Consider the following 27,440-nt stretch of genomic DNA (forward strand, 5'->3'; position numbering starts at 1 on the left):
TATTTTGCATTGTAAAATGTATTAGTTAGTTTGTTTTGGATTGTAAGTGAATGATTTTTCATAATATTATTAGAATGAAAATTGAATTAATATACATAATGTTCTGTAACTCTTAATTTGTTTACTAGTAATTTTATTAGGGTGGACTTTAAATATTAGTCTGTTATGATATATTTTGTTATATTTTGACCTTTAAAAAATTTTGTAAGCTAACTCAAGAAGAACGTGAGCCAGAATCAACTATTAAGGGTTTGAGAGACAATTTCTATGTCCAGCCAGTCGCAAGAACCCAAAACTGCTTCTTCCCCTCTGCTGAGAAAATGGGTCTGGGTGCTAGATGGTTGTAAATTGTGTTTGGTACAGTCACGGACACTGCCGGCTTGTAACGATTCAATTGAAAGTCAATGTATTCGTTACAAACCGGCAGTGTCCGTGACTGTACAACCTGTCATGTTTCCCACACTTGCCGATTGTTGGCATTTCTAGCAGAAACCACGCGCCGTTGCCACTATAGACAGAGTGAACCTTGCATTGGGGGAGCCCATAAGATGGACGGGGATGCACAAATTGAATGCCACACTTATGAAACAAGCTTCTTACATACACAAACAAAACATGTTGGACCTCAATGTGCTAACAGCATCTGCGCCTCTATTCTGGCTTCCGTTCACTCCTTGCTGCTTAGCAGATGACTTTCTCATTTATCATTGGCACAGAAACTGTCGAGCGATCGCTAGCGCGGGAAATGCGACAGGTTGTAACAAACGAGGTATGTGGCTGGGAGAAAACTTAGCATTATCCTTATGGGAGTATAGCTTTACTTGTTTTCTTTGGAGTAGCAAACACATCAGCAGGAACAGAACAAATGGAAGATTATGCTTTGTTAGGAAGAGTCGAAACTTCCATTAGATTAGCCGTAACTTCAAGTGGAAGTTGTTTGTCCACAAGGTATACATGGGAGTCTGTAAAAAATTATTCATGATATTTTTTACAGATCGTATCTAGCTTAATAATCAACTTAAAAAACAGCTTCCACTTTCAGCATGTAGAAAATGCATACTCTCTTGTCTTATGTTTTGCATACCTGGTGCGAAACTGCCACTCTTCGCCTTAAGAGTTTAAAATGGTTGTACTTTTTTTTTCCCCCTAACTGTTTCAAATCTATGAAAATGCATTAGTTGTCTGCATTTTTAGTGTTCCACAGCTTTCATTTATCTATACACTATTTTCTGCCATGTTATGTTTTGTGTTTTCAATGTACACAGTACCAGGAAGACACTGAAAGCTTCATTTCGTCCACTGAGAATGCAAATGTTGTAAGTCGAATTTGTCCGTTTTTCAGGAGTAACTGGTAAAATGACACAGAATATTTATTTACACTGCACCAAATTATGGACATGATCCAAAAATACCCTGAAAGCAGTGGCGTCCCAAAGGGGTGGTGGTTGGTGGGGGTTATAACCCCCCTTTGGCCTAGTATTCCTAAAAAAACCTTCAAAAATAGGAAAATATGGCAAAATGAGGGCTGACTACCCCAACTGCCTGAAAAAGTATCAATATTGTTTGAATGTAGGTTTCCAACTGTAACAAAAATGCAACAGTTGCATCCTGAATGGGCCTCAACCAAAAAAATCTCCATTTCTTTTGCAGTTTGTAGATAGAACATTGCATTATCATTGACCAGTGCACCACAATGCTTGTGAGAATCAGTCAGTGTTGCCAGGTTCTTGTATTCAGAATTCGTTGTGTGGGCTATAAAATTCCATGCAATTTCATATATTGTAATTTTAAAACAAACCCATATTCTGTGCGTTCAGCAAAGAAGTTTCATTTGTAGCACAAACTAGGAAAGTATATGAAGCCTGGTTTGTGTTGGGGGAGGGGGGAGAGGTGAGCTAAAAGAAAATGTGCACCAGAGTTTTATGTGAAGGTTGATTGAACGTGCTTAGCAGATGAACGAGTTTGTGCTGAGAAAGCCCAATCTGGATGAGACTTGCCAATTTAAAATGTAATCCAAAATGTACCTTAACCAGGAGGGATCAAACCTGGGACCCCTTGATTACAAGTAACAGCATTATGCGTATGCACTAGAAGGTAAAACAAGAAACAGAAAATGATTTATAAATCCTCTAGGATATTATAAAATAGATGTTTCTTTCTTCTTTCAGATTCGTTTAGTTATTGAAGAAAGTCTCAACCAATTACCATTTTCAGAATGCTCCATAACAACTCCAACTGGCCAAATATACAATGGATTGAAATATCAGAAGGGCAACTGTGGTGTTAGTATTGTCCGTAGTGGTGAAGCCATGGAACAGGTAATATATAACAATATTGTCAGTATTTGATTGCATGTTTGTGAGATACCGATTTTAAAGTTGCTTTGTGAATTCATGTCCAAAATTAGTTGTAAACATATTCAAGTGCTTATGCTTGTTTTTCACCGCAGAAAATGTAACACATGAGATACAATTGTAAAGTTGTTTACATTATTGTATTTCTTTCATTATACAAGCAACAGTACTAAAACACTAAAGATGGTTTATGACGTTTAGTACATTGAAGTTTCCATTATAAGGGCCCCCTGGAAAGGAGGTTGACATTTAAATAAACTGCATCCAACAGTAAGAATTAGTCAATAGTGGTAAACTAATATCAAGCAGAATATATAAACAGAAACACAAAAACAATAAGACACATATTATGCACTTACTCAATAATGACAAGGTATAATTACTACAAATATAAGTTTTTTTCTAAAGTGAAGTTTTAAGCTGAGAAGTTGCCATGGAAGTTGTGGGATACCATTAACAATGCCTATTTGATTGATCATTTGAATGGGTCTCGGATAATTGTGCCTTCATTTTAGGCATTAGGGTAAAGTCAGGAGAGTATGGTGGGGGCAGAGCATTTTTTCAATGCCAATGAATGAACGTCACATCTCCAACTATTGCAATATGCACTTCAGTGTTGCCGTGGAAAAATGGCGGGCTATGATTATGCATATGCCATGCTTTCTAAGATGCCTTAGTATTGTTGATTGCATAATTGAGGAAGATTTTTGTTTTGAAATGGTCTTTGCAGCATAGGTGTTAGAGGACCTCTGAAAATTAATGTGCAACCCTGGATTTCTAGCTAGAGGTATCCTAGGGCAAGTAAATATTCCTGCATGTTTTATTCAATTTTGTTATTAATTTACAGAGAAACAGTAACAACATAAACACCAGATAATATGAAATGTTCTCCACAAAATAATGTTTCATATTCTTTTTTTTTATTAATGGGACAGTAAAGAAGAGTTTACAGGATTCTTGTTGGGAAACCTAATGGTAAGAGACCTGTAGGAAGGCCAAGATGAAGATGGAGGAATAACGTTGAGATGAGGGCTGAACCAATACTGATACTCTTACCAATTCCTACCGATACTTGAAAAATGTAATAATTTAAGCTTTCCAAAATGTTGATCAATATTAGTGTGTAAGTATTCTACTCCAATTGTATGCATCAATTTACAAAGAATTTTGCTTTAAAATATTTAAGAATTACATTAGAATATTAATATATATATGTGATGTAATCACAAAATCCAGTTTTTTACCACAAAATTGGTGCAGAATAAAAAGCAAGTTCGAATTTCAAATTTTGGATGATTTGCAGGATAATTAGAAATCGGTAAAAATGGAAGAGATTGGATTGATCTTGCGAAGGATAGGGACAGATGGAATGGAAGGCTTGTGTTGCAGCCATAAACTTTTGGTTTTAACAAGGCGATTAGAGAGATTCTTTAGTAAATGCATCCTGTTTCCTTTATTTGTACCAACCCTTCTGGTTCACCTTCCTTTTTTTCACTTTTGTATATTTTTCATTTTGAGTTTCCTTCTTTTTCATCTTTATATTAGGCGCATCCAGAAAGTAAGTTTCCCACTCTCCCACAGGTGGCAGGCCATGCGTATTGAAACCAGTTTTGCGCATGTGTGAGAGGCACATTCCCTGGCTAGTGAATGTCCTAGAAGATGCCTCCCGAAAGTCCTCAGTAGCGTCGTGGCAGCGATGAAACATGGAAGCTCTTATTCCATCTCCCGCCGCGTGCGAGGTTAGTTCAGTGATCAAGTTATTGAATGCACAAAATATACAGCAGATCGAAATTCATCATCAGCTGTGCCAGACGTCATGAGCAAGCAGATGGTGCGTCGTTGGTGCAGGACATTTACTGAAGGCTGGCAAAATGTGCATGACGACGAGCGCAGTGGGCGGCCATCGGCCGTTATGGACGAGCTTCTTGAGCAGATGCAGCAGCACATATTGGAGGATCATCGCGTCACGATCACGGAACTCAGCAGCCATTTCCTGCAGATTTCTCTGTCTTATTAGTTGCACGACATTGTTACCAAATGCCTCTTGTTTCGGAAATTGTGTGCCCAGTGGGTGCCAAAACAACTAATGCCCGAACACAAAGGAAAACGCATGATCACGGCACTGACATTTCTGCAGCGTTACCATGACTTTCTGCCCAGAGGTGAGACTGAACGCTAACCGTTACTGTGAAACATGGGGACATTGCGACAAACCATTCAGAATAAGCGACGTGGTCAGCTCAGTGCTGGGTTGATCTTAATGCACGACAATGCGAAGTTGCATATGGCTAGGTGCACTGCAGTCCTTCTGGACAGGTTCGGTTGGGAGGTGTTCGATCATCCATCGTACAGCCCGGATCTCGCTCCCAGTGATTACCACCTGTTCTTGTACCTGAAAAAGTTCCTGTCCGGTCAACATTTTCAAAGCGACGAAGAGTTTCAGATGGCTGTTACACAGTTGTTCGGCACCCAGGCGGCGGACTTCTACGATGCAGGTATACAGAAGTTGGTCCCACGCTATGACCAGTGCCTGAATTCCAGCCGGAATTTTGTTGACAAGTAAATGGACAAGTGCTGTATCTGTGACAATAAATCATTGAATGAAATAATGTTTCCTTTTTGTGCACGACCCCAGGGAATCGGGAATCTAACTTTCTGGATGCACCTAATATTATTTAATATCTAGGTTTTGCTGAACTTCATCCCTGTCCCTCCCTATATTATTTTATTGAATAGCTTTCAAAAATCAAGTTTTGTCACTGATCGTCTTTCCTGATGCGTAACAATAAGGTACCAGCAGTGTGCAAATTAAGCTTTTTGTTTTGGGGGGATAGGTTTTTGGGGTATGCAAATTTGTATTACCAGTTGGTAAACTATTGCTTTGAAGTTCTAAGTACTTTAGAACAGTGGTTTCTGCCTAGGATATGAAAATCTTATGATAATGTGTACGTGTAATTTCCAAAATTTCCAAACAGTTAGTATATTTACATTCTAAGAAAACGCATACAAATATATATATATATATATATATATATAATGGATAAAAGCAAGGAGGGCCAAAAGGGCTAAGTAAAAATCAAATAAGGTAAAAGGAAACACTCACCGGACAGTAGGAAAATTCAAAATTTTCACTAATTTATAGCATCATCGGTGTGATGATGCTTCTGTTTCTTCTCACACCAATGATGCTATAAATTAGCGAAAATTTTGAATTTTCCTACTGTCCGGTGAGTGTTTCCTTTTACCTTATTTGATTTATATATATATATAGTAACACAGAAAACTAGACCAACTTGACAATGTGAACAGTAAACAATGGACTATTTAAAAATATAACTTCAGATGTGAAAGTAGGATGCAATTGTATTGTATTAAAGGTTAAATAACTATTTTCCTGAATGTTGTACCAGTGGTACTTGTTCCACAGTTAATATATGGACTATGCTTTCGATTCCATTCCCTGGGGCCAGCCCCCATGGTGGAGTGGTTAGCACATTGTGCTGCGATGCCAGGGGTCCCAGGTTCGAATCCCAGCCTCGGCATGGATGTTTGAGTGTGTCCATTCATCAATTTCATTATATCATCACTCATCTCCATCTTCGCAAATTAGCCAAAAGTGGCACAAAAAGCGAAGTAAAATAAAGCAAATCAATAACAATAACCATTCCCAGGGGGCAGGGATTAAAAAATGTTTCTTTTGCGTGAGTTGAAAATTGCTGACATTCCTCCCGTTAATTCGCACACTGGGTACCCAGCAATAGTTTTATCATTGACTCTTCAAGTTTACAAAGTGTAGCTTACAGTCCCTGATTTACTTTCAGGGTTTGAGGGATTGCTGTCGTTCAATACGCATAGGGAAAATTCTTGTGGAATCCGATGCTGACACTCACGAAGCACGAGTGGTGTATGCTCGTTTTCCAGAGGACATATGGAGGAGAAAAGTTTTGCTGATGTACCCTATAATGAGTAAGATACATTGTAAATAGGAATATATTTTTGAAATTTTCATTTATTTCTGATCACTCTGTCTATGTTAACACTTACTTGTTTCTCAGAGCAAAGATAGTTTTTTTTCCTAAGGAACAATACTGATATTTTGAATTCTGGAAAAAATATTTGTTGTGAGCACAGTAGTGTATAATGAGAACTGGTTGATAAATTAGGTCTCTATAGACCAGCTTTCCACAAGGCCATTATATACTCTTCTCAATAGCTTTGTTGTAGATGTCACGATAAGCCTCCTTGGTTCCATAGTGTTCATGTCATCTCCCAGGTGGAGGTACATGGCACAGTGGTTCAGATCCCACTTTAAACTGTAGGTCCAGTCCCAATAAACTTTTCTGTGCCTAAAGTAGACTTAAAACAACATTTCAATCAATCAATCAAAATATGAAAGCTCAAAATTTCATTTATTGAAATGCAGTCTCTAATTTTTGCCAATTAAAGCAGTGAACCTCTGTTTAACTTTTATGTTAAGAATATTCATTACTTCAACATTTTTCCAAGTGTTCCGAAGAAATTCTTGTCTAACTCACTGTAGCATTTTGCGACATCCAACTTGTCTTGTTTCTTTGTAAATATGAATTATTTTTAAGGAAATTTCTATCTCTTTGTTCAGGCACTGGAAACACTGTTATAAAGTCTGTAACGGTTCTGAAAGAACATCATGTCCCTGAGGAAAACATCATTTTGGCTAATTTATTTTGTACCCCAATTGCTGTGCAGAGTGTCGTCTCTGCATTTCCTCAGGTAATTCATGAACTTTGTATTATTTACCTGTAACGACAGCTGAAATGGCTATGTTTATGATCAAAGTTTTTTCTTTTTTTTTCTTCTGGATATTATGATTCCAGTTTAAAACATTAATTAAAGAAATATATTTGTATGTTATTTATTATTGATTTTTATCCAAATGCACTCTATTATTATTATTTAGCATCCGTTACAAGAAGAACATTGTTGATCAAGTTTGTGTGACAACAATGTGGTTCACATGGGTAAAAAAAAAAAAAATCAATGTGTACTTTACATTAGGGCTGAGCCGATACCACTTTGAACTAATACTAATACTTGAAAATTGTAATAATTAAAATTTGTTCAAAATATAGATTAATATTAGTGTTTAAGTATTCCACTCTAATTTTATGCATCATTTAATCAAGATTTTTCTTCAAATATTTGATAATTGCATCATTATATTAAATTACATGTCACATTAACACAAAAATTCAGTTTTCCACGTAAAACTGGAGAAAAATAAAGGAACTTCGAATTTACCATAATTTCCAGGATAATTAGACCCCTCGAAAGTGTTTCACGGCATTTTTGCAGAGTCTGTGAAAGACCGAAATGCTGAAAAAAAGTATCAGCAGGTTTCAATTGGTAAATAATTTCCAGTACCGATGCCACTGGCATTGGTATCGGCTCAGCCCTATTTTACATGCTTTGGAAGGTCTTAACAATTTTTGAAATGACAGGGCAGTAAAGAATTAAACATGCTTCAAAATTAAAACCAGGTCCCCTGTCTGTTGTTACAAGGTAAAATATTTGGTAGGGTGTCTGCCTTCCATGGAGGAGGCCCGGGTTTGATTCCCAGGGTGGGTGATCTAAGGTCAGAATTTTATTTATTAATTGGACATCAAAGTTACCTGGTTCCTCCCAGCGTAGATATATCATTTTAATTTACATATCTATGTTGAGAACAAGCTGAGAACAACCAGGCAACAGATCCCATTGCGGTAGCACTAGAAGATTCCACATGGGTAAAACAGCGACAGCAAAAATTCAGGCGAAGCCAGGCCAGCTCGGTAGCTCAGTGGTAGAGCAATGGCATGGTATGCCAGAGACCCGGATTTGAGTCCCGGTCAAGCCTGCATTTTTCACTGAAAATTCTCTGTAGTAAGTCACCTGTGTGTGCCTAATCTTCATGTAGCCTCTGTAGCATTTCTGCAAAGTCAAGGTACTAGGTTTGAATCTCAGGCAAAGCAGAGGAATTTCTTTCTCTCTGCTGTGTCATTAATTTGTTATCTAAACCTTAAGAGGTAGAAGTATAGTGTAGTATAACAAGAAATGTAGAAATCTATTCAAGGACAATTGACAATTACTCAATCTGCACTCGGCACTCTTCAACTGCTGCTATACTTATGGAAGTTATGAGAGCTGACATCAACAATGAACACACAGGTGCAAGCAGAAAGTTTTTAGGCAAGCGGGAGAGGTTCAGCTGCTGTAAAATCATTTTGAATTTCATGTGTAGGAAAATTAACTGAAAGCAAATAGAAAGTTAATTTCAAAAAGGGGGAGAGGGTGGGGAGGGTCAAGACCTCCATAACCTCCACCCTTTTGTGAACCTATTTTTAAAAACCCCTTTGACCATCTATTGTGCTTTTTAATAGTGAAATTTAAATTTGAAACAAACTGGAACATAGTGTATGTTTCTCGTGCCATTTGCTGCTGAAGACAATTCAGGAAATGTCAAATCTGGGAAAATATTATAAAGTGTTGTTTTATTGGGACTGTGAAGATTATGTATATTGTGGCATATTTCCACTGTATTAAACATATCCACAAAGATTCGTAGTGTTTGTACAATGGCTGGGCAAATATGAATAATTCATTTGTAGTACAAGAATGTGTCATGGTGTGCAGCAAATGTTGTATTGGGAAGTAGGGACCATCTTTGGGCTTTCACCCAACTTGAGGATTGGTACTGCACAGTTAGTCAGTGGTGAGGTTGTTGAGAGATGCAAAGGTGCACAATAGCATAGAACAGCACACTGCAATTACATTCCTCATGTAGAAGGTTGCAAACAGTTGGAGATCTGTTTCAGATCGAAGAGACAGTATGGTGAGGAAATACACTAAAAATGTGGGAAAGAACAGGTAGTCTAGCTTATCCGACATAAACGGGCCGGCAGAACTACGGATAAGGGAAAATGTCGAATAATAGGGAGGTGTTAAGAAAAAGCCTATTAAACGTCAAACTAATGTTATAATTTTACACATTAACCTAATACAGTAATCATGTTTTACAACAATACAGAAAAAATTAACTGGAAAAATGAACTTACAGAATTGTCTGAAGTTAAACACAGTACGTACATACAGTACTTCAAAAGTTCAGTCCTGTGATGATTGAAATAAATTTTTGATCGTAGTCTGCTTTCCTGACGATTGCCGTTTCTTCGCTGCCAAGTCTCGCCATCTTTCCAGCATCATTATGTCGATTCCTGTAGCTGCTTCTTGTTGCTCAATGTATTTTATTGCAGTTTCTAGAGCCTTAATTAAAAATAGACTACACTCACAACTTGCAGTTCTTGTTGCCAATTGATGATTTTTTTTTCCCGGTGGTATGTCGGATAATCGAAGGTTGGATAAACGAGACTCTACTGTATATCAGCTGGGAAGGCTAGCAGGTAAACTTTAATGTTAACCATGATGTGATACAACTGTTCATGAGTGGGTATGCGTGCAACCAAATTAAGTCTTCCTGAGCAGTATCCAGAAATGTTTGGACAACTGGTGCATCATCGCAAACCAGACGAATTATGTTGAAAAGGAGCACCTTTCGTTTTGATAAGTTGATCATGATTTTTTTTTTTTTATTTACAAATTATAATTCATATTTGCCTAGCTCTTGTACTGTATTTAACTTAATTATGGCATAGATGTATTTTGAGCACATAATACTTCACTTTATTCTCTTTGTAGATGAAAATATTAACATCAGAACTGCATGAAATAGCTCCAAATCATTTTGGCCAGAGATACTTTGGAACGGACTGAGTGAACATCTTTCATGTGAATGCAGCGACCGAGTGGTTGGTTGGTGTGCACCTCAGGCATGTATCTAGAAGGAGTACTATCGTCCCTCGCAATTACTAAGTTTGAGTTCTTGCATACATAATAATTAGAGACCGGATTTTAAAGGGAAGTCCTTTTTTATTTTTCAACATGGATCATGGAATAAATAAGAACAGTGTTGATAATTATCTTCCACCAACAAGATTACATGATTTTGACTTCCTTATTTTTCCCTTTTTCAGCCCACATTCCCTTTTTTAAATTATTTTTCTTTCTGGTCTCTTTATTGACTAGTTTTTCAACCTACATTCCTTTTTCCTCCTTTTTAAAAAACATCTTCGATGGTCCCTTTATTGACAAGATATCAAATATTTTGTACCACTGTTTTTCTCCCTGAAAAAACATTCAACAGTTGTCTCTTTGGTGCAGTTTAGAGGAAAGAAAGAAAGAACAAGCACCTCCTACCTTACCTTCCCTCCATGAGTGTTGAGAGCATGTTGCAGCGATTGTTGAAACAATGTGATGTGGGCTTGCGCAGCAACAAACGCATTGTAAGCAGCATGCCTGTTTGGTTGAATGTGTACTTGTCTGCTAGATTCAGACTTTTATTATGAAGAGTTTTAGAATAGTTTTAACTTTACTGTGTGACAGTGATGACAATATTGAGTGTCAGTGAAATGGCCGAAGCCAGGTACAAGTGACAGCAAGCTATGGAATGTGGTAAGCCATTTCAAGGAAGATTTCACCAAAATGGATGGTAAGATTATTCGCTGTACTTTACCTTAAAAAAAAAAAAGGAAATGAAAAAGGACTATAGTTTATTTTTGCACTCCATTAAAAATATTATTTTAAATGAAAGCACAATATGTACCATTCATATATAAAAAGGGATACATTAATACAAAATTTAATGTATCCCTTTTTGTGCTTTCATTTAAAATAATATTTTTAGTGGAGTGCAAAAAAACTTGTCCTTTTTCTCCTCTTTTTTGACAATAATTTTCCCCTTTTTTTTGCCCTTTTTAGAAGAATTTTTTTTCCCTTTAAAATCCGGTCTCTAAAAAAATAATGCTTAATGGTAGTAGCAGCCCAAGTGTTCTGTGCATCATTGTTTATTACTAACATGATGAGTGCAGTGAATGAACAGAGATATAATTTATTAGCACCAAATCACTTCTGCTTCAGAAGCAGCAATAGGTCGGCATAACACCGAAGCCCCTAGCTAACACCTGCTGACGAACTAACGTTTTTGAATTATTGACCAGGAAGAGATTGTCAAGTATACTCAATGACAAGATCCACTTCTCAGAGTAAACCCTGGCGGCACTTTCCACCATAGGATGATCTGGGACTTTTTCCTGGCACAGGCACAGGATATGCTGTAAGCATATAAGACATCTAACCGTGAAAATATAATGGGCAAATGTTTCTAGATATTAACAGTGGCGCAGGGATACATTGTACCCTCCCAATTTTTTTATTCGTAAATTCGTAAATCGAGTTGTACCCCCTGTACCCCCCTCTTGGTAATTTGACAGCAGACGCAAGGTGCTACAGTTAAAGAACCTATTTTCAATTCGTCCAATAAAAAAGTGTAGCCTATATTGTTTATAACTTCTAGGCATTATCTTCCTTACCACAGAGATCCTAACCATTGTAAACTTATTCTACTACATTGTGCTTGCTACGATTTAGTTCATTGACCTATGATCTTGGAAACCTCTGTAAGGAGATGAAAATTGTTCAAAATGTGTGTGGAACGATGGAATCAGATTTGCTCTCAGAAAATCACGCTGCAGACGAATGCTCCTTTGCGTAGGGAAGGTACACTTTTCTAAAGTGGTCGCATCGATTCGAAGATAAGATACAAATCTTCATCAGAAGAGTATATGACTGACCCCATTTTCTTTTGAATATTTATAATGGAATTTTCCAAAACTAAATACTTACACGAACGAGACGAGACACGCAGACCAACTCTGGGGGTACAATTTACTCCTGTACCTCACCCATATTTTTCATAACTTGGTTAGAGGGTGTTCAGAAAACTATATTTAAACCTATATATTAAGAGATTTTTTGGAAAATAGAGTCCCGATTAGCCTATCTGAGCATGAAGTGAATGTTTTAATAACTTCAGAGTGGAAAGCAAAATAAAAATAAGCACAAAGAAGAACGATTAGGACCTCACCACACAGGAGACGAGATGAGGCTGTGACAATTCTCGACTCATCGCATCGTGATATCATAGGCAAAATGAAATTTTTCCTAGACATTTAGACAGGGTGCAATTTGCGATTTTATTAGAGGGTGAGGGGGCTTATTTTTACCTACGTATTATGTATACTTATAATTGGACATTAATTGCTTAAAATCTAATTTTGATATTGAATGCTACACAAACACAAGACCATTTTAAGTTAAACCACTGTAAGGAAATTACATTAGTCAGATGAATGCACGAGATAAACAAGACTCACTGCAGGTTCTATTGGTAGATTTTGAATTGGATTCACAAGGCCTTTGAGTGAGATGGGAATGTTTGATTGATTTATTTGGTTTATTTTACTTCTCATTTCTGACACTTTTGGCTAATTGCGAAGATGAGAATGAGTGATAATATGATGAAATTGATGGACACTCACAAATTACACCCATGCTCAGACCGGGATTCGAACCTGGGACCTCTGGCATCATAGAGCACTACGCTAACCCCTCCAAGGCCATGGAGGTCGGACTGTGTTTAGGATTTTCTTTGTAGATGCGAAAATCTTTAACTGTGACGTGCATGCTTACATTAAAATTTACCTTTTCACATGTACGAGAAATTGACATGTCGCCCTAAAATGCACACTTGTATCTGCATTTAATACCACTACATACGAAAAGAAACATTGGCAGGCTCTTCGTATCGTCCACCAAAGATTGAAAAGGAAAAAAAAAACTTTTGAGTGTAGGATTTCCTTGCTTCCTCTGAGATCTGAAGGATTTCGGTTTTGTATATGTAATGATAGTACTTTCAGTGCTTGAAGAGTGTCATTGGGTACAGCTAATTATATAAGAAATAAATGCCTTGTCCAATGTTTCACAAATATTTCGAAGATACACTTCTTATACGAGTTGACCAGGAACCATTTCAATTTTTTTTTCTTTCTTTTTTAATACAACGTCCTATAGATGTTTGAGAAAATACCAAATACATGGCTTCTAAAAGGCATTGGATGTGGTATATATCTGCCATAAATTGTTTAAAGATATTTTTATGCGTAGCTATGGGACTTTTAAAATTAGAATGAACTGAACTGAAGTGGAACTCTGTAAGTATGATATATTCAATAATGTGGTTTCTATATCCAGTGGGTGGGAGATGATTATTCCTGGATGGGATGGCTCAAGATCCTTCTCACCCCATTTAATATCAACCTGCATTAAAATGAATTGATGTACCTATCTTTGTTCGCAATTTTCACATTTCGAACTCCTGATTTTCCGTTCCGTTAAATCCAAATAAGCCCAGAACGAGGTCCAGGGCTTTATATGTTTCAGAATTATCTGGTTTTATAAACACATATATTCTAAGAAAAACAAAAAAAATATTTATGCAAATTTTGCATTAAATAACAGGACATCCGTGTGTTTGTTTTATGCAAATTTTGCCGACCTTAACTACACGATAAGCTAGGTATTGAATACGTGCTGTTATATCTTTACTGTCTTTTACCTATTCATGTAAAAATAACAATACAATATTAATTAATTTACATGTTTAATTAATATTTGGATTTAATTAAATATAATTATTCTATTTATTATTATTATTATCGCGAAGCTTGGTTAGACCCCCGAAATGTATTTCTAGATACGTGCATGCCTGTGAAGTACATGAAGTAAATGTATATGGGAGGCTGAATTTTGTATCGCCACTGGATATTAAGTATAGCTTAAATATTTTAACATGATAATTACTAGGGTTTGTTGTAGGTTCACGTGGTGAGATAGGCTAATCAGGACTGAACATTCAAAGCAGGATCCAAAGTACTGTACCATGTACCTCCACCAGAAACCACCCCTACTACCTCTTGATTTAGCAGTGAGACAATTAGTAGATTTTTGTGAAATTGAAGTACTTCTCTGTTGTTTGCATTAACAATGAATGCCAAAAAAAGAGATTGATTGATTGATTAATTTACTTTATTTTACTTCGCTTTTTGTGCCACTTATGGCTAATTTGCAAAGATGAGGATGAGTGATGATATGGTGAAATTGATAAATGGACACTCACAAACATCAATGCCCAGGCCAGAATTCGAACCCAGGACCCCTGGCATCGTAGTCTCACCAACCACCTTGTCACAGGGTCCCAAAGAGAGAGAGAGAAACTTGAATGAAACTGTGACAAACATGGAAAATATTTGATCTAGAATGCTCTCGTGTTAACATTATTGCCTGGTAGCCAACAGGCCCCGGATTCAAATTCTGGTGTTGACTTATTTAAGTGTCTGGTAGGTCTGGTCCAGATTAATACATTTTATTCTTTTACTATATTGTAAAGGATTTCCTGAACACTTTTTATTCGTTGCGATCAGTGACTGCTGATGAAGGGAAGCTGCAGGACTACAGCCCCCCAAACAAATTATATTTTGTTGCCATTAGTGCAAAAATTAAATATTTATACTTCTGCTATCTTACTGCATCCTGTTGCGCTGTGTGGAGCTTTCAAATTCACTTGGTGCGCGACAAGCGGCAAACTGGTATATGAAGCCACTTTCCCCTCGGGGACTGCCGGTACATCTCCATGTTAACTTTGCTTCCACTTCCCTCCCTGCTAGGCCATTGTCAATGCTAAAAAGTGGACTGCAATAAGGCAGCCCAATGTACAGTGGTGCTGCCAAGTGGTAGAAATAGAAAGCTCTCACTATGACGGCAGCCACCATGCATAAACATGTGATTACCGAGAGAAACAGTGGCCGGCCATGTAACGTGTCCGTTTCGCTTGTCAGTAAGTGTGTGATAGTCTAAGTTTCCGCGATTCCAAGAGTTATTTGTTTCTGGTGTTCTGAATGGTAAATCGTACAAGTAAAAATGAATAATTGAATGAAAGACCACCGCATATTTTCAAATAATTAAGGTAAGGTATTTTTTTTATGAATGCAGCCCTCCTAACAATAAGTAGCATGAGCAGCCACTGGTTGCGATATAATACTATGAATACTTTGATCTCCCGCTAAATCCACCAATGCTTTCATTGAGGCCCCATTGTATCGAGAAGGTGCCTTATCTGCCCAGTGCGAATAACGGCCAAGTGGTTACATGGCCCTCATGATATCTTTTGGAGAATACAGGTAGATTAGTGTTCCCACAGACCTGAAAACCATGGAAAAGTCAGGAAATTTTGAAAATACAAAGTGGCGCATATTGTATCTACCAACTTCAAATGAGAACGGAAAGAAGGTGTGTGTCTTATATTGGCAATACAGACATCATTGCAACTTGAAAAAAATGTTCTCCTGCTTGGATGGACTGTTCGAGGCGATGCGGGAAGGCTCTCATGATGTGCGTCTCAATATGTCCTTTGGAATAGCATGAATTTCACGGCCACTGACATTTCACATTACCCATGACTCTTCACTGTGTAAGTCACCTCAGAATTGTGTGTGCTTCTGGAACAGGTGCATGGCAATCTTCATTGTTCCGTCACAGTGTCCGGTACCTGTTTGGTTGAAGGCTTCCACCGCAGCAATCCGTGTCTGCACTGGCCAAAGCTCCATGGCATACTAATTGCCTGACTCCCAGCTCTCTACGGATGTAGGTATGTCACACATGCGCACGTGCATTCTGTCAGGATTGCCAACTTGATGGATACAATATGCAAAAATCTGGAAAAGTTGGGGAAAATTAATTATTTATTGTACGTACATGCCAGAATTTTTAAAAATTTATTTTGAAAAATGTTGACACATGGACCCATCCAGTACACTATCACAGGATGACTTTGCCTGTTTTGCCCACACTGCACTGGCATGTAGAGAGTCGAGTGATGCACCGATGTATGTGAATTAAACCCTCTCATGCAAATCTCTAGTGTGGCAGTGCAAATAGGCATTTGCTGTCAGTCTGTATATTTCAATTACACACTGTGATTTAATATCCTATTGGATTAAAAATTATGAGTACTTGGAGTTTGGACTCCAATGAAAAATTAACCAGTAGACCTACGTAGATACAAACCAAACTTCAGCTCATTCAATTCTGCCATAAGCTATGATAGCCAATTTTTTTCAAGTATGCCCCTCAATTTTTTATCATTGGTAGAACAATAAAAGTGCTGGTTTCTTGTTGTTTTCCAAACATCCGTTCTCTCTGAAATTCTATAAATAAAAAACTTGTGGTCCGATAATGATGAAATTTAAATACAGTGCAGGTAGAAAAGTTTTAAACACAATTATTAATTTTCAGATTTTTTAAATCTGCCCAAAGAAAGGTTCTTATCAATTTCGTGAAACAACTTTTTCTTAGTATTGGGTAGTCCTACAAATATGATCTCCATCTTGTTTTGAAGCTCTTTATGGCTATTTTTAAAACCCATTATCATTGTCAATTCACATTTCAAAGCTGATTTTAAACAGATTTTTATTCAGCAGAGTAAAGATGTGTATTGATCGTGGTGACACAGCATGATGCTCTGTCACTACCACAGATTTTTATTCAGCAGAGTAAAGATGTGTATTGATCATGGTGACACAGCATGCTCTGTCACTACCACAATGTTCGTTAAACTGTGGAAACTGCAGGCTGTCACTGAACAGTGTCACCACGTTGAACACACATCTTCACAATCATCGAACCACAAGTTTTTTATTTATAAAACTTCGAAGAAAGAGGTTGTTTTCTTAATTTTTACCTAGGAAGCAAAGGGTATTAAAATTATTTTTTTTATGGTGATAAACAGCACAAGGGTATTAAAAAGATTTTCTTCTGGTGATAAACAGCACACATACGAATCCTTATTTTGTTATGGTCACATGGAGAGCAGTGACTTTATAGTAGACTGTATCATATGTGTGTGGGTATTTCTTAAAATTCAAAAACATAGGAGGCAAAAGTTGCATCTTGATTCCTAATGTTAACAGAAAAAATTCAGAATTTTAAGTAAAATTTGTCACAAAATATTATGTTTCATAACCCAATGTGAAAAATTGTACTCATTTGTATTGCTAATTATAAAATTAGTGCAGGTATTTGCATTTTTGTTATTTTAAGTTGCTTTTCTACCACTTTAGGCTAATTGACAATAGGGATGAGTGATGATTAGATGGGCACTCACAAAGAACACCCATGCCAGGACTTGAACATGGAACCTTCGGTAGCAACATAATCAGCCATCGAGCCAACTATAAAATCAGTTATGCTCATGAACAAGTCTTCATAGGATACAAGTGATGCATTTAGGAATCTTTGCATGGTAATTGAAGTTTACTAAAGGAAATTCATAAGAGTTTCAGGTTTACATTAGTTTTTGCTGATTTACTAATTTTTTTGTCATATATGATGCATTGTATTATTCTCTCTTTGTAGATTGCTGAGCAATTGGTAAGAGATGTGTTCTGTAGTCACAGAGTACATTTTCTGTGAAAATGTGAAGTGAAATTCTCCCCAAGTTCAAGCTAACGGTGGGAAGTTTCTATATTCTGGAAGATTATAGAAAATTTTACATTCTGCTCAGGCGTCTGGTAGTCCGAAAGATAGAAAACTTGTAAGCTTCTACATTCTATTGTACAGTGTGTAATAAACTTGCACTTGCCAAAATATAAAACTTACTTCAGTTACATTGTTGAATTTATTACTTCCTTCTAAAAGTATCTGTATGAGAGTACTGCAATGAGAGCTTTTCGCTCGAGCGCTCCATAGTTCATATGGCAACGCTAGATGACATACAGAATTGATACGTCTTCCGTTCGAGCGAAAAAAGCTCAAATGAGCAGAATACACCCCAACTCTCGAAGCCTATTAGTACACGTATTTCTGTCATTTTTCTGTAATAGTGGACCCTCAAATATGGATCGTGCAAGTAAAAGATGCAGTGACATTGAAAATTATGTTAACATAGTCGTCATCTCCATGTTAAAAGGCAGTTTTGTAAATCTTACCAAGATATGTAAAAATGAAATAGATGATTATGGGCTAACATTTTATGTTTCTAAGATTATTGTTAACATTAAAATGATGTTCGATTGAATGTTATAACTGCATTTTATTATTTTGCAGAATATGATTATCCTTTTCAGTAAGTGAACAATGATGAACACGTACTTGCTGCACTGGGATACGATATTTGTAATTGCTTAGGCAGGTCTGTCAGCGTGTGTATCTATTTTACACTTCGGTCTGTAGATATTGCATACTTTCATATATATTGTATTTGAGTCTTACATAATAATATTTGGAATTATTAACAATTGTAATTGCATAGAGTGGTTTCCTTCCATGTGTGGGTTTTAGGTTGACAGTGCTGCTTATTAGGCTCTGAAATAGGGGATGTCAATCATTCCACCACGAGTGCAGCTTCGCTTGAGCGTGTTAGACTCAAACAAGTTTGAGCAAGCGAAAGTGGTCATGGCTGAAATTTAGGGTCAAAACTTATATTCACTTTTCAACAAAAATCAAAATTGAAGATAATTTTTTAACAGGGAGGGAACGTTGTATCCAAGCTATATTATTTAAGAGGGATGATATGCATACAATGTTTTACGAGAAAATATCTGAGCTCTGTTACCAGTTTCCTCTTTTAATTACAGTTCTTAGAAACAACTTGTTTTTCATTATTTTCGAAATTTGAGTCCTAATATCCCTGGTGGAGGACCTGGTAAAAATTTGATATTTGTAGATACAGAATACTGTGTGACGGGTACCTGTAAAAAATATTTTGATTTTGATATTCCATGGATATCAAAGTTGCAACAAGGGGAAGGTGTGTCAAAATAGTCAAATTTACGTTAGTAGTTACAAATAAATATTTACATTTCAATAAATAAGCATGCAATTACAATTATTGTATTGATTGGTTAAATAATGAGAGTTGCATAGTAATCCTATTACTAACCATTGTAAATGAAAAGGTGTGTAAGGTAGAGTTTTGTTATTTGTAACTACACTCACATATCCACCGACGATCAGGTTAGATGATGTGCTTGCTTCCCCATGTCGGACTAAGGGAGATTTCACATCGAAACGACAGGCAACATCTGTCACTTGAGGATTTCACCAATCAAACGCAGCCTTGCGAGTTCTGTCATACCACTACGATGTAAAACATTGCTGTTGATTTGTTTGTTCCCAAGCAGCAAATGTTGCATGTCGCTTTGGTCTGAAAGCTCCCTAGGGTCAGGTAACCACACATGGGAATTTGTTTCAAACTTAAGTATATCTTTAGTGTTGGAGTTGTTTTGTCAGGAGGAAAATGTCTTAAAAGGAGAGACTACAGCTTGGGAAATTAAGTTTTGGACGGGACTTCTATTAGTAGTAGGGTACCCTACAGGTATTATATGCCAAGGTATAGCCAGCCATTTCCTAGAAAAAACACTTCAAAATTCAAAGGCATTACCAAGCGTGCCTCATGAGATGAGATATTGTCATGGCTGCCAAGTGGTATGGTTCCCCAGTGGTAACTTATCAGTTTCACGTACTGAAGGTTGTGGGTTCAATTCCCATATGATTGCCCCATATTTTTTTTTATAACTAGCAACTATTTATTGCATTTTATTTAATAATTTATTGAAATAAAGATGAAATAAAATTTTATTGAATCTTTTTTGGGGAAAATACTCCTTTTAAATGTTTATCAATTTCATTCATGAAAATGATTTTTCTAACTAAATTCAATTTTCTCACCATTTTACAAACATACGAGGGTAAGTCAAAAATTATCTACACTTTTCACCATAACTTTCTTTAGGTTGGCCACACTGGCCACAGCTCTCGCATGCTGAAAAGTGGTACTCTTGTGGTTACGTGGCCGAGGTTTGATATTAGTCGCTTCATTTTTCTTCCATTTATAACAGAGTAAACATGGCCGTGCTGCTGGTAATGTGCACCAAGGGAAAACAGAGATCAGTGATCTGAAGCTTGTCGTGGACGATTTCGCACACAGAACCATGAATAACAGTGGCGTGCCCAGAATTTTCGAAAGTGGAGGTGAGGTGGTTATGTACACTTTTTTAGTAGTCGGTCCTCATTTTGCCATCTTACCCTGCCAATGACGTTCTTTTTGTTTAAGAATACTGGACCAAAGGGGAGGGGTTATAACCCCAACCACCCCCCCCCCTTTCCCTTCAGACATGCCACTGATGACAAATTTCCAGAGAGCATGTCACCCTGTGACCCATCTGTTCGTCAGAATCATCTCTTGAGCTTGTTGAATCTTCCCATCAGCGGTGGAGGTTGATGGGCATCCTGCTTCCGCTTTGTGCTTCCCGCTTGTCCGGCCATTCTTAAACCTCTCAATCCACTTGTATACACTTCTACGGAATAGAGCACTGTCCCCGTATTGTACTGAAAGCCTAAGGTGAAAAACAGGCCCTGACACACCTTCGGAGCAGAGAAACGCATCATTGTTCTCTGTTCTGCATTGGTGCACACTGCCAGCAGAGCGGTCATGTTTACTCTGTTACAAAAGAAAGAAAAATAGAGCGATTAATATGAAATCTCGGCTACGTAAAAACAAGAGTACCACTTATCAGCATGCGAGAGCTGTGGACAGTGTGGCCAACCTAAAGAAAGTTATGGTGAAAAGTGTAGATAATTTTTGACTTATCCTCGTACATATTGAATTATCCACGTTATATTTGACAAATTATTATGTATAGCAAAAGGTATACATAATCAAGAAACAAAACGCAAGAATACTATTCACAATCAATGCTTTTTATTTGCAGTTTTGTACATGATCCAGAATGGTGGTTGTTGTAAAAGCATAAAAAAGTAAGTGCTCCCCTGTGCCTTGCACCATGCTATGAAGGTGTATAGGGGGTGTGGAGTTAGGACCCCACACCTTCGTGATCATGGCTGAAGGGGAGGGGGTGATGTGATGAGCACCACACCCCTGACCATCTTTACCCCCCCCCCCCCCCAGAGTTTCCTCCAGGTACCCACTTTATACGATGCTGGGTAGGTGCCCGAGCTACAGGTGAAAAAAATCCCGGTTCTCCCCCGCTGGGGATAGAACCTGGGTTTCTTGCATGGTAGTCAGATATCCTAACGTAAAAGCATAGAAAATAAAATATTTCTTGACAATTTGCACAGCAAATAAGATATGCATTTTTGCAATAAAATAAAATTCAATAAAATAGTTGCTAGAGTTAATTAAGAAAAAAAGTAGGAGCAATTGGACAGGAATCGCACCCAGAACATTCAGTGGGTGAAACTGATATGTTACCACCAGGCCACTTGGCAGTCTGACAATATCTTTATCTCAGGAGGCGTGCTTTGAAATGCTTCTTCTCGGAAATGGCTGGCTAGTGTACGCTAATATCTTAGCATTTCAATCCCTGTAATGTACCCTACCACTACAAGAAATCCCATGTCAACTGTACTCTCTCCACACTAGGTACAACCAACTTAAATTAAACGAAAACATTGGTGGTGTCTTTCAGAATAGTAGACATATTCAAAATAAACTCTTTTTCCACAGAATATTTGTGAGTAAGCAAATCCATTGCACGAAACAAATGAAAACCTTAAAAGTCCAATAAAAATTGTAGGACAGACTGTATACAGCTCAAATTTACGAGGTATCAACTGTTACAGAAAAACCTCATTAATCTGGACTAATGGGGGGGGGGATAAGTTGACCAGTTTAACGAAAGTTCGGATTAACAAATAACCTAAAAGAACAGAAAGTGCATTAAAACTCTGTTTATAGGAACAAAACACGTTCATTATGGTGTATTTAAAGGGCATAGGCCTAAATACACTATACAGTACAGTACAAAGTCTGCAGGAAACCGAATTTCATCAGTGGTTGACTGCCTTTTCTTTTGCAAGTTCTCTTGTTGACTTCTAGCCACTTTTAATCCTTGCATTTTTTTTCCTCTTTCCTGTCCGGTTTAAGTGAAGTCTGGCTTATCAGGGTCCGGCTTAACAAGCTTTTACTGTATTTACGAAACTACCTCAAGGCTACAACACTAATGAAGTGAGCTTCAAAACGTATTTTTTGTTATTTAGAAGGTGGCGCCTCCTATACACACTTGCACTAGTGACGAGAAGTGGTTCCTTGCCCTCTGTCAGCCTAAAACTTACAGAAATTTCTGGGCAAATGAAAATTCATGTGTATCCTTACCACACCAGCAAACTTACTAATGGAGGAGAAAGTTCGACAATGGCCTCAGTTCGCAGGGAGGTGGGTGGAAAGGCTTTCGTAGCGGCTCATAAATGACTGCATTTGGACCCCAGAGACTTCTTCTTCCTGAGGTAACCAGACAACTAACACAAAGTTGAAAATATATGTAGATCAACAATAGGTCTGTGCTAAAATGCAACAAACTTGTGCAACCCTCCACATAGGAACCTATTAGATAAGAAACAAACAAATTAAGGTTTTCAGTTGACTCTCCCTTGTATATGCAAGTGTCCAACCACACTTCTTGCCAAATATGAAAAACAAAGATTGGGTTTCTGAACTCCATTTTTATCAGAAACACCTTTTTGACAGCTGTGCTTCCACTAGCTACTGATAGTTGATGAGGTAAATAGCTCGGAAAAATTGTACAAGATCAAGACCGATTCTGGAGAAACTAATGGTCAGTATTCTGTCTACTCAACAAAAAATAGCACTGGATGAAGGAATGCCTTCCATGTAGAATATATCACTAAATGTGACACGTTTGTTGGAATGGTGTATTTACTTATATGCATGTATATGTGATGGGGCACTGCTTTGGAGTAGCAAAACCCTGTCAGTTTCAGAAGTTGCAGCCATTTTACAAGTTAGTAATTTTGCTTTAAAAATACCTGGGCTGCACATTTAAGTGCCCTTTCTAGAGCTGGGGGTGAATGCATTTATAAAAATAAAAAAATTGTTCCGATCTCTGAAGGAAGTATTGGGCACTTCCTTGTTGTCCATGCCATGTCTCATCCTCGAGAGCATTACCCATCCTGACAATGTGACAGATTTCAGTGCAGTTCTGAAGGTTTCAAGCAAAATGATGTCTTGTTAGCAAGTGATGGAACAAACTTGAAACCTTCAGATATTTTGGATTGCAAAATGATACATGTGCACAATGTAAAACATTGTCAGCAAGCCAAGCAAGACTTAATACTCCCTGGTTAAGTTCCCCAGTGGAGGCATGTTGTACACATTCAGATTGTAGGTCCAGTCCCATTTAACCTATTGGAGCATGAAGTGGACGCACCCAAAATTTTAAATTAAATCCATCAATCTAGAAGATATTCGTAGTGCACATGATTTTTCAGAATTTGAAATTTCAGTGTTTTTTTTTTTTTGTTCCCAAAGGAGTGTGAATTTTGAAAACTGATTCACTGTCTTGGTCCAGCCGAGCCTTGCAAATTGTGTTTTAAGTGCCTCCTTTACGAAGAGATTTGTCAGAGCTCAGAAAAATAATCATGGATGGAATTGCTACCATCGCCATTGATATGTTGGAACATGCGTGGCAGGAGCTAGATTACAGTACTGATGTCTTGTCGAGTTACCGAGAGAGGACATATTAGACATTTGTAAGGTAGGTTAAAAACTTTGAGACATGCTCTCATCCCTGCGAGTGAGTCAACCCCTGAGCTACCGACTTCCGAAATCCCAGAGGGACTTATAAAACAGCCTGTATGTTTGTTGTAAAAATTAAAATAACACTTCATAGTCATCTGCCCCTGCCCCCCCCCCCCCCCAAAAAAAAAAATAAGCCATTATCATTGCGTGACATGTCTCAATCTGATTGGCAGGCATGCTCGGAGCCTCCAGGAGGAAACGATCATGCTTTGTCTCGAGTACTGTCATTGAAAAAGTGGCACAATAAGCAAATGCTCAGATGAACTACGTGTATGATGACTGACTATAGGATGGGGAATTTAGGTAGATTGAGTTTCATATACAGTACTGTGCAAATTAATGCGGACAAAGAGAAAAATATACATTTTTTTAAATTTTTACACTCTTTATGTGAGATAATCGAATAAATACGTAACAGATTTATACTAGTAGTATCAGCGAACTTTTTGATGCATACTTGAGAATGTTTACAACAATTGCAAGGTTTGAAGCATTGTTGTTGGTGTTTCATTGTTGTCGTTGTGCAATGCCAATATTATTAACCAACAGACTTCTGTGAGAGCTTGGCTGTAGTAAACACGCTTTTGTTGGGCTCCGTGTTCCTACGAGTTTTCATTATGGATATAACACCCAGAAAACGTTCTAGAATTATTACACTGAGTGAGAACACATCCATGACTGTGCGGCAAATCGCTGAAGAGGCTGGTGTTGGGAAATCACCAGTGTCAAAAATTATCAGAAACTACAGGGCAACTGGTAGTTTTTCTCCAAAGCGAAAAGGAAAGTGTGGTAGAAAACGCAAAACAACACCTAGAAGTGACACGTTACTGCTAAGAAACAGTAAAATTCACCCATACAAAACAAGTGTGGACCTGCAACGTGATTTGCTTTCTGCTGGGATCAGTATTGATGCATCAACTGTTCGACGTCGCTTACTTGAAGTTGGAAGAAAATCCAGGAAACCGGTTAAAAAGCAATTGTTGACAGCTAAAATGAAGACGAAACGCCTAAAATGGGCTAAGAAATACCAGAAATGGACAGTCGCTGATTGGAGGAAGGTAATATTCTCAGATGAGTCTCACTTTGAAGTGCATGGCTACAAAGCATCTGTTGTGCGACGAAGTCCAGGTGAACCTTTACGACCTGAACATTGCATTCAGTCAGTCAAACACACACCCAAGCAAATGTTTTGGGGATTCTTTACTTGCAGTGGACCTGGAGGGCTCGTACCAGTGGATGGAATGATGAATTCCGCAAAATACATTGACATATTGAGGCGCAGAATTGTCCCACTCATTCAAAATCCCACTAACGACGGACAAGAAATTTTTCAGCATGACCTTGCTCCTTGTCACACATCAAAGTCTGTACGTAAATTTGCTTCTGACAACAATTTAACGATTCTAGATTGGCCAGGGAATTCACCGGATATGAACCCCATAGAAAACTTATGGGGTATTGTGAAGAAACGTGTTACAAAAATGGACTGTTCAACGAAGCAAAAGGTCGTTACCAATGCGATTCATGTGTGGTTTTATGACAGTGATATCAAAGTTGTGTGTTCAAATTTGGTTCAATCAATGCCAAACCGCATCAAGCAGCTAATAGCAGCCAAAGGAGGACATATTTCATATTAGTGTAAGTGTACGTTATGTACATCTCCAAGAAAGAGTAAAAAATGAAAAAAATATATATTTTTTCTCTTTGTCCGCATTAATTTGCACAGTACTGTAAATTCTATTAAGTTATTTAGTAATAAATTATATTCCTTTGATTATTCCAAATTTGTATTAAATTTTACATTCGTTTAGATTTAGAGAAACCCTTCCTGAAAATTGTCAATCAAATAGCCTGTCACTATTCGCTAGGGATGTGCCAATGTGATTTTTTGTTTTTACTACTGATAACCGATATTCTATCGATCCGATATAAAATTCGAAATGTTCCTTGATAAACCTGAATTGATTCTTGACCACCTTAATAAATGTTTGTTCCCAGGTGACTGCAATGCAAAATAAACTGTATATTTAGACATTTATTTTTTTTTAAAGTTGAATGGAGATTATCCATAAAAATTACAACAAAATGGCAGAATTTTGCAATAAATTGTAATATATTTATAATTATATCGGATCAGTAATTTTCCCGATAAGCCAATATCGGCAGTTACCAATAGAGTAACGATTAATCTGTCCCATCCCTATTATTCACTATCTTACTTCAATACCAGCTTATTTAAATTTTCAAAAATTGGGGCATTAATGTGCTTATTGAAATGATTTTTTTAATGAAAATGAGCATTGCAAAGTAATTTAATTATTGGTTATAAATTTGATTGAAGTTCAAGTTAATTGTTCATTTGTTAAAATAAAAAAAATTAAATCATCGAAGTTTCCCAATTTTGTATCTAATAATAATATTTTCCTGGAATAACTATCTGTCCATAGCATGTATTCACTGGCACACTGTGTGGTAGATTGTATTGTGATATCGGCGACATATCGTCTCCATGATATATACTGCCAAATACATAACGATGTATTGCTAAAATATTGTGTCTATATACACTGAACATCCAAAAAATTAAGACACACCTACCGAGAGAAACTTTAACTACCGAGGGTCTGTTGACTGACACCAGTCGCCAGTTTGCTGTGGTGTGGAAGTTTCCCCAGTATGTACTCTACCTGTACACGGAGTGGTGTGCGTATAATGGGAAAGCAACAGGATTTGACGGCTTTTGAATGGGGCATGATTGTCGGTGCCCGATTGGCAGGTGTGAGCATTTACCGAACTGCAACACTGACAGGATTTTCGAGGCCAACAGTGTCACGCGTGCACCAGGAATGGATGAATAAGCAAAAAAAAAAAAACATCCAGCAGCAAGGTGCTCTCCAGGCGGAAATTGAAGGTGGATGAGATGGGCCAGAGGCGACTCAGTAGGATTGTGCAGGGCAACAGGAGAGGTACAAGTGTGCAAATAACAGCTGATTACAACGTTGGCACCCCGACTCGCGTGTCTGACCACACCATTTGTCACACTTTAACACGGATGGGCTATGCCAGCCGACGTCCAACCAGAGTGCCCCTGCTAACAGCGATGACCAAACAACGTCGCCTGCAGTTTGCCAAGGACCATTGCAACTTGACCGTTGAGCAGCGGCAGAAGGTCATCTGGTCCGATGAATCCAGGTTTACATTGTACAGTCACAGACACTGGGTTGTAACGATCACATTGAGTGTTAATGGGAGTTACAATCCAGAAGTGTCAGTGACTGTACCATGCTGACGGGAAGCTCAGTGTGTGGCGAAAACATGAGTCCTTGGACCCACGGTGTTGTGTGTCACAAGTGCAGGGCAATGGCAGCAGTGTCATGGTGTGGGGACTGTTTTGGGTCCCCTCATCCCTGTAGAAGGACATCTGAACGCCGGCAGTTATTTGCAACCTGTTGGCGACCACGTACACCCTTTCATGCAGTTGCCATTTCCAGAGGGGAACGCTATTT

At 37.7% G+C, this 27,440-nt stretch overlaps 1 protein-coding gene across 1 annotated transcript in view; it reads left to right on the forward strand.

Moving 5' to 3' along the window:
- kri (uracil phosphoribosyltransferase krishah) overlaps positions 1 to 18,505 on the forward strand; it is a 32,061-nt gene extending 13,556 nt beyond the window's left edge. Inside the window, exons 3-7 of the mRNA XM_083137450.1 lie at positions 2,169 to 2,318; positions 6,176 to 6,320; positions 6,973 to 7,103; positions 10,065 to 10,195; positions 17,733 to 18,505. Of these exons, the coding sequence (XP_082993576.1) occupies positions 2,169 to 2,318; positions 6,176 to 6,320; positions 6,973 to 7,103; positions 10,065 to 10,139 (501 nt within the window). The 3' untranslated portion in view covers positions 10,140 to 10,195; positions 17,733 to 18,505. The remainder of the gene's footprint in view (positions 1 to 2,168; positions 2,319 to 6,175; positions 6,321 to 6,972; positions 7,104 to 10,064; positions 10,196 to 17,732) is intronic.
- The last annotated feature ends 8,935 nt before the right edge of the window (positions 18,506 to 27,440 follow it).

This window comes from Lepisma saccharinum, chromosome 16 (assembly GCF_977018435.1).
Source record: "Lepisma saccharinum chromosome 16, izLepSacc3.1, whole genome shotgun sequence".
Lineage (NCBI taxonomy): Eukaryota > Metazoa > Arthropoda > Insecta > Zygentoma > Lepismatidae > Lepisma > Lepisma saccharinum.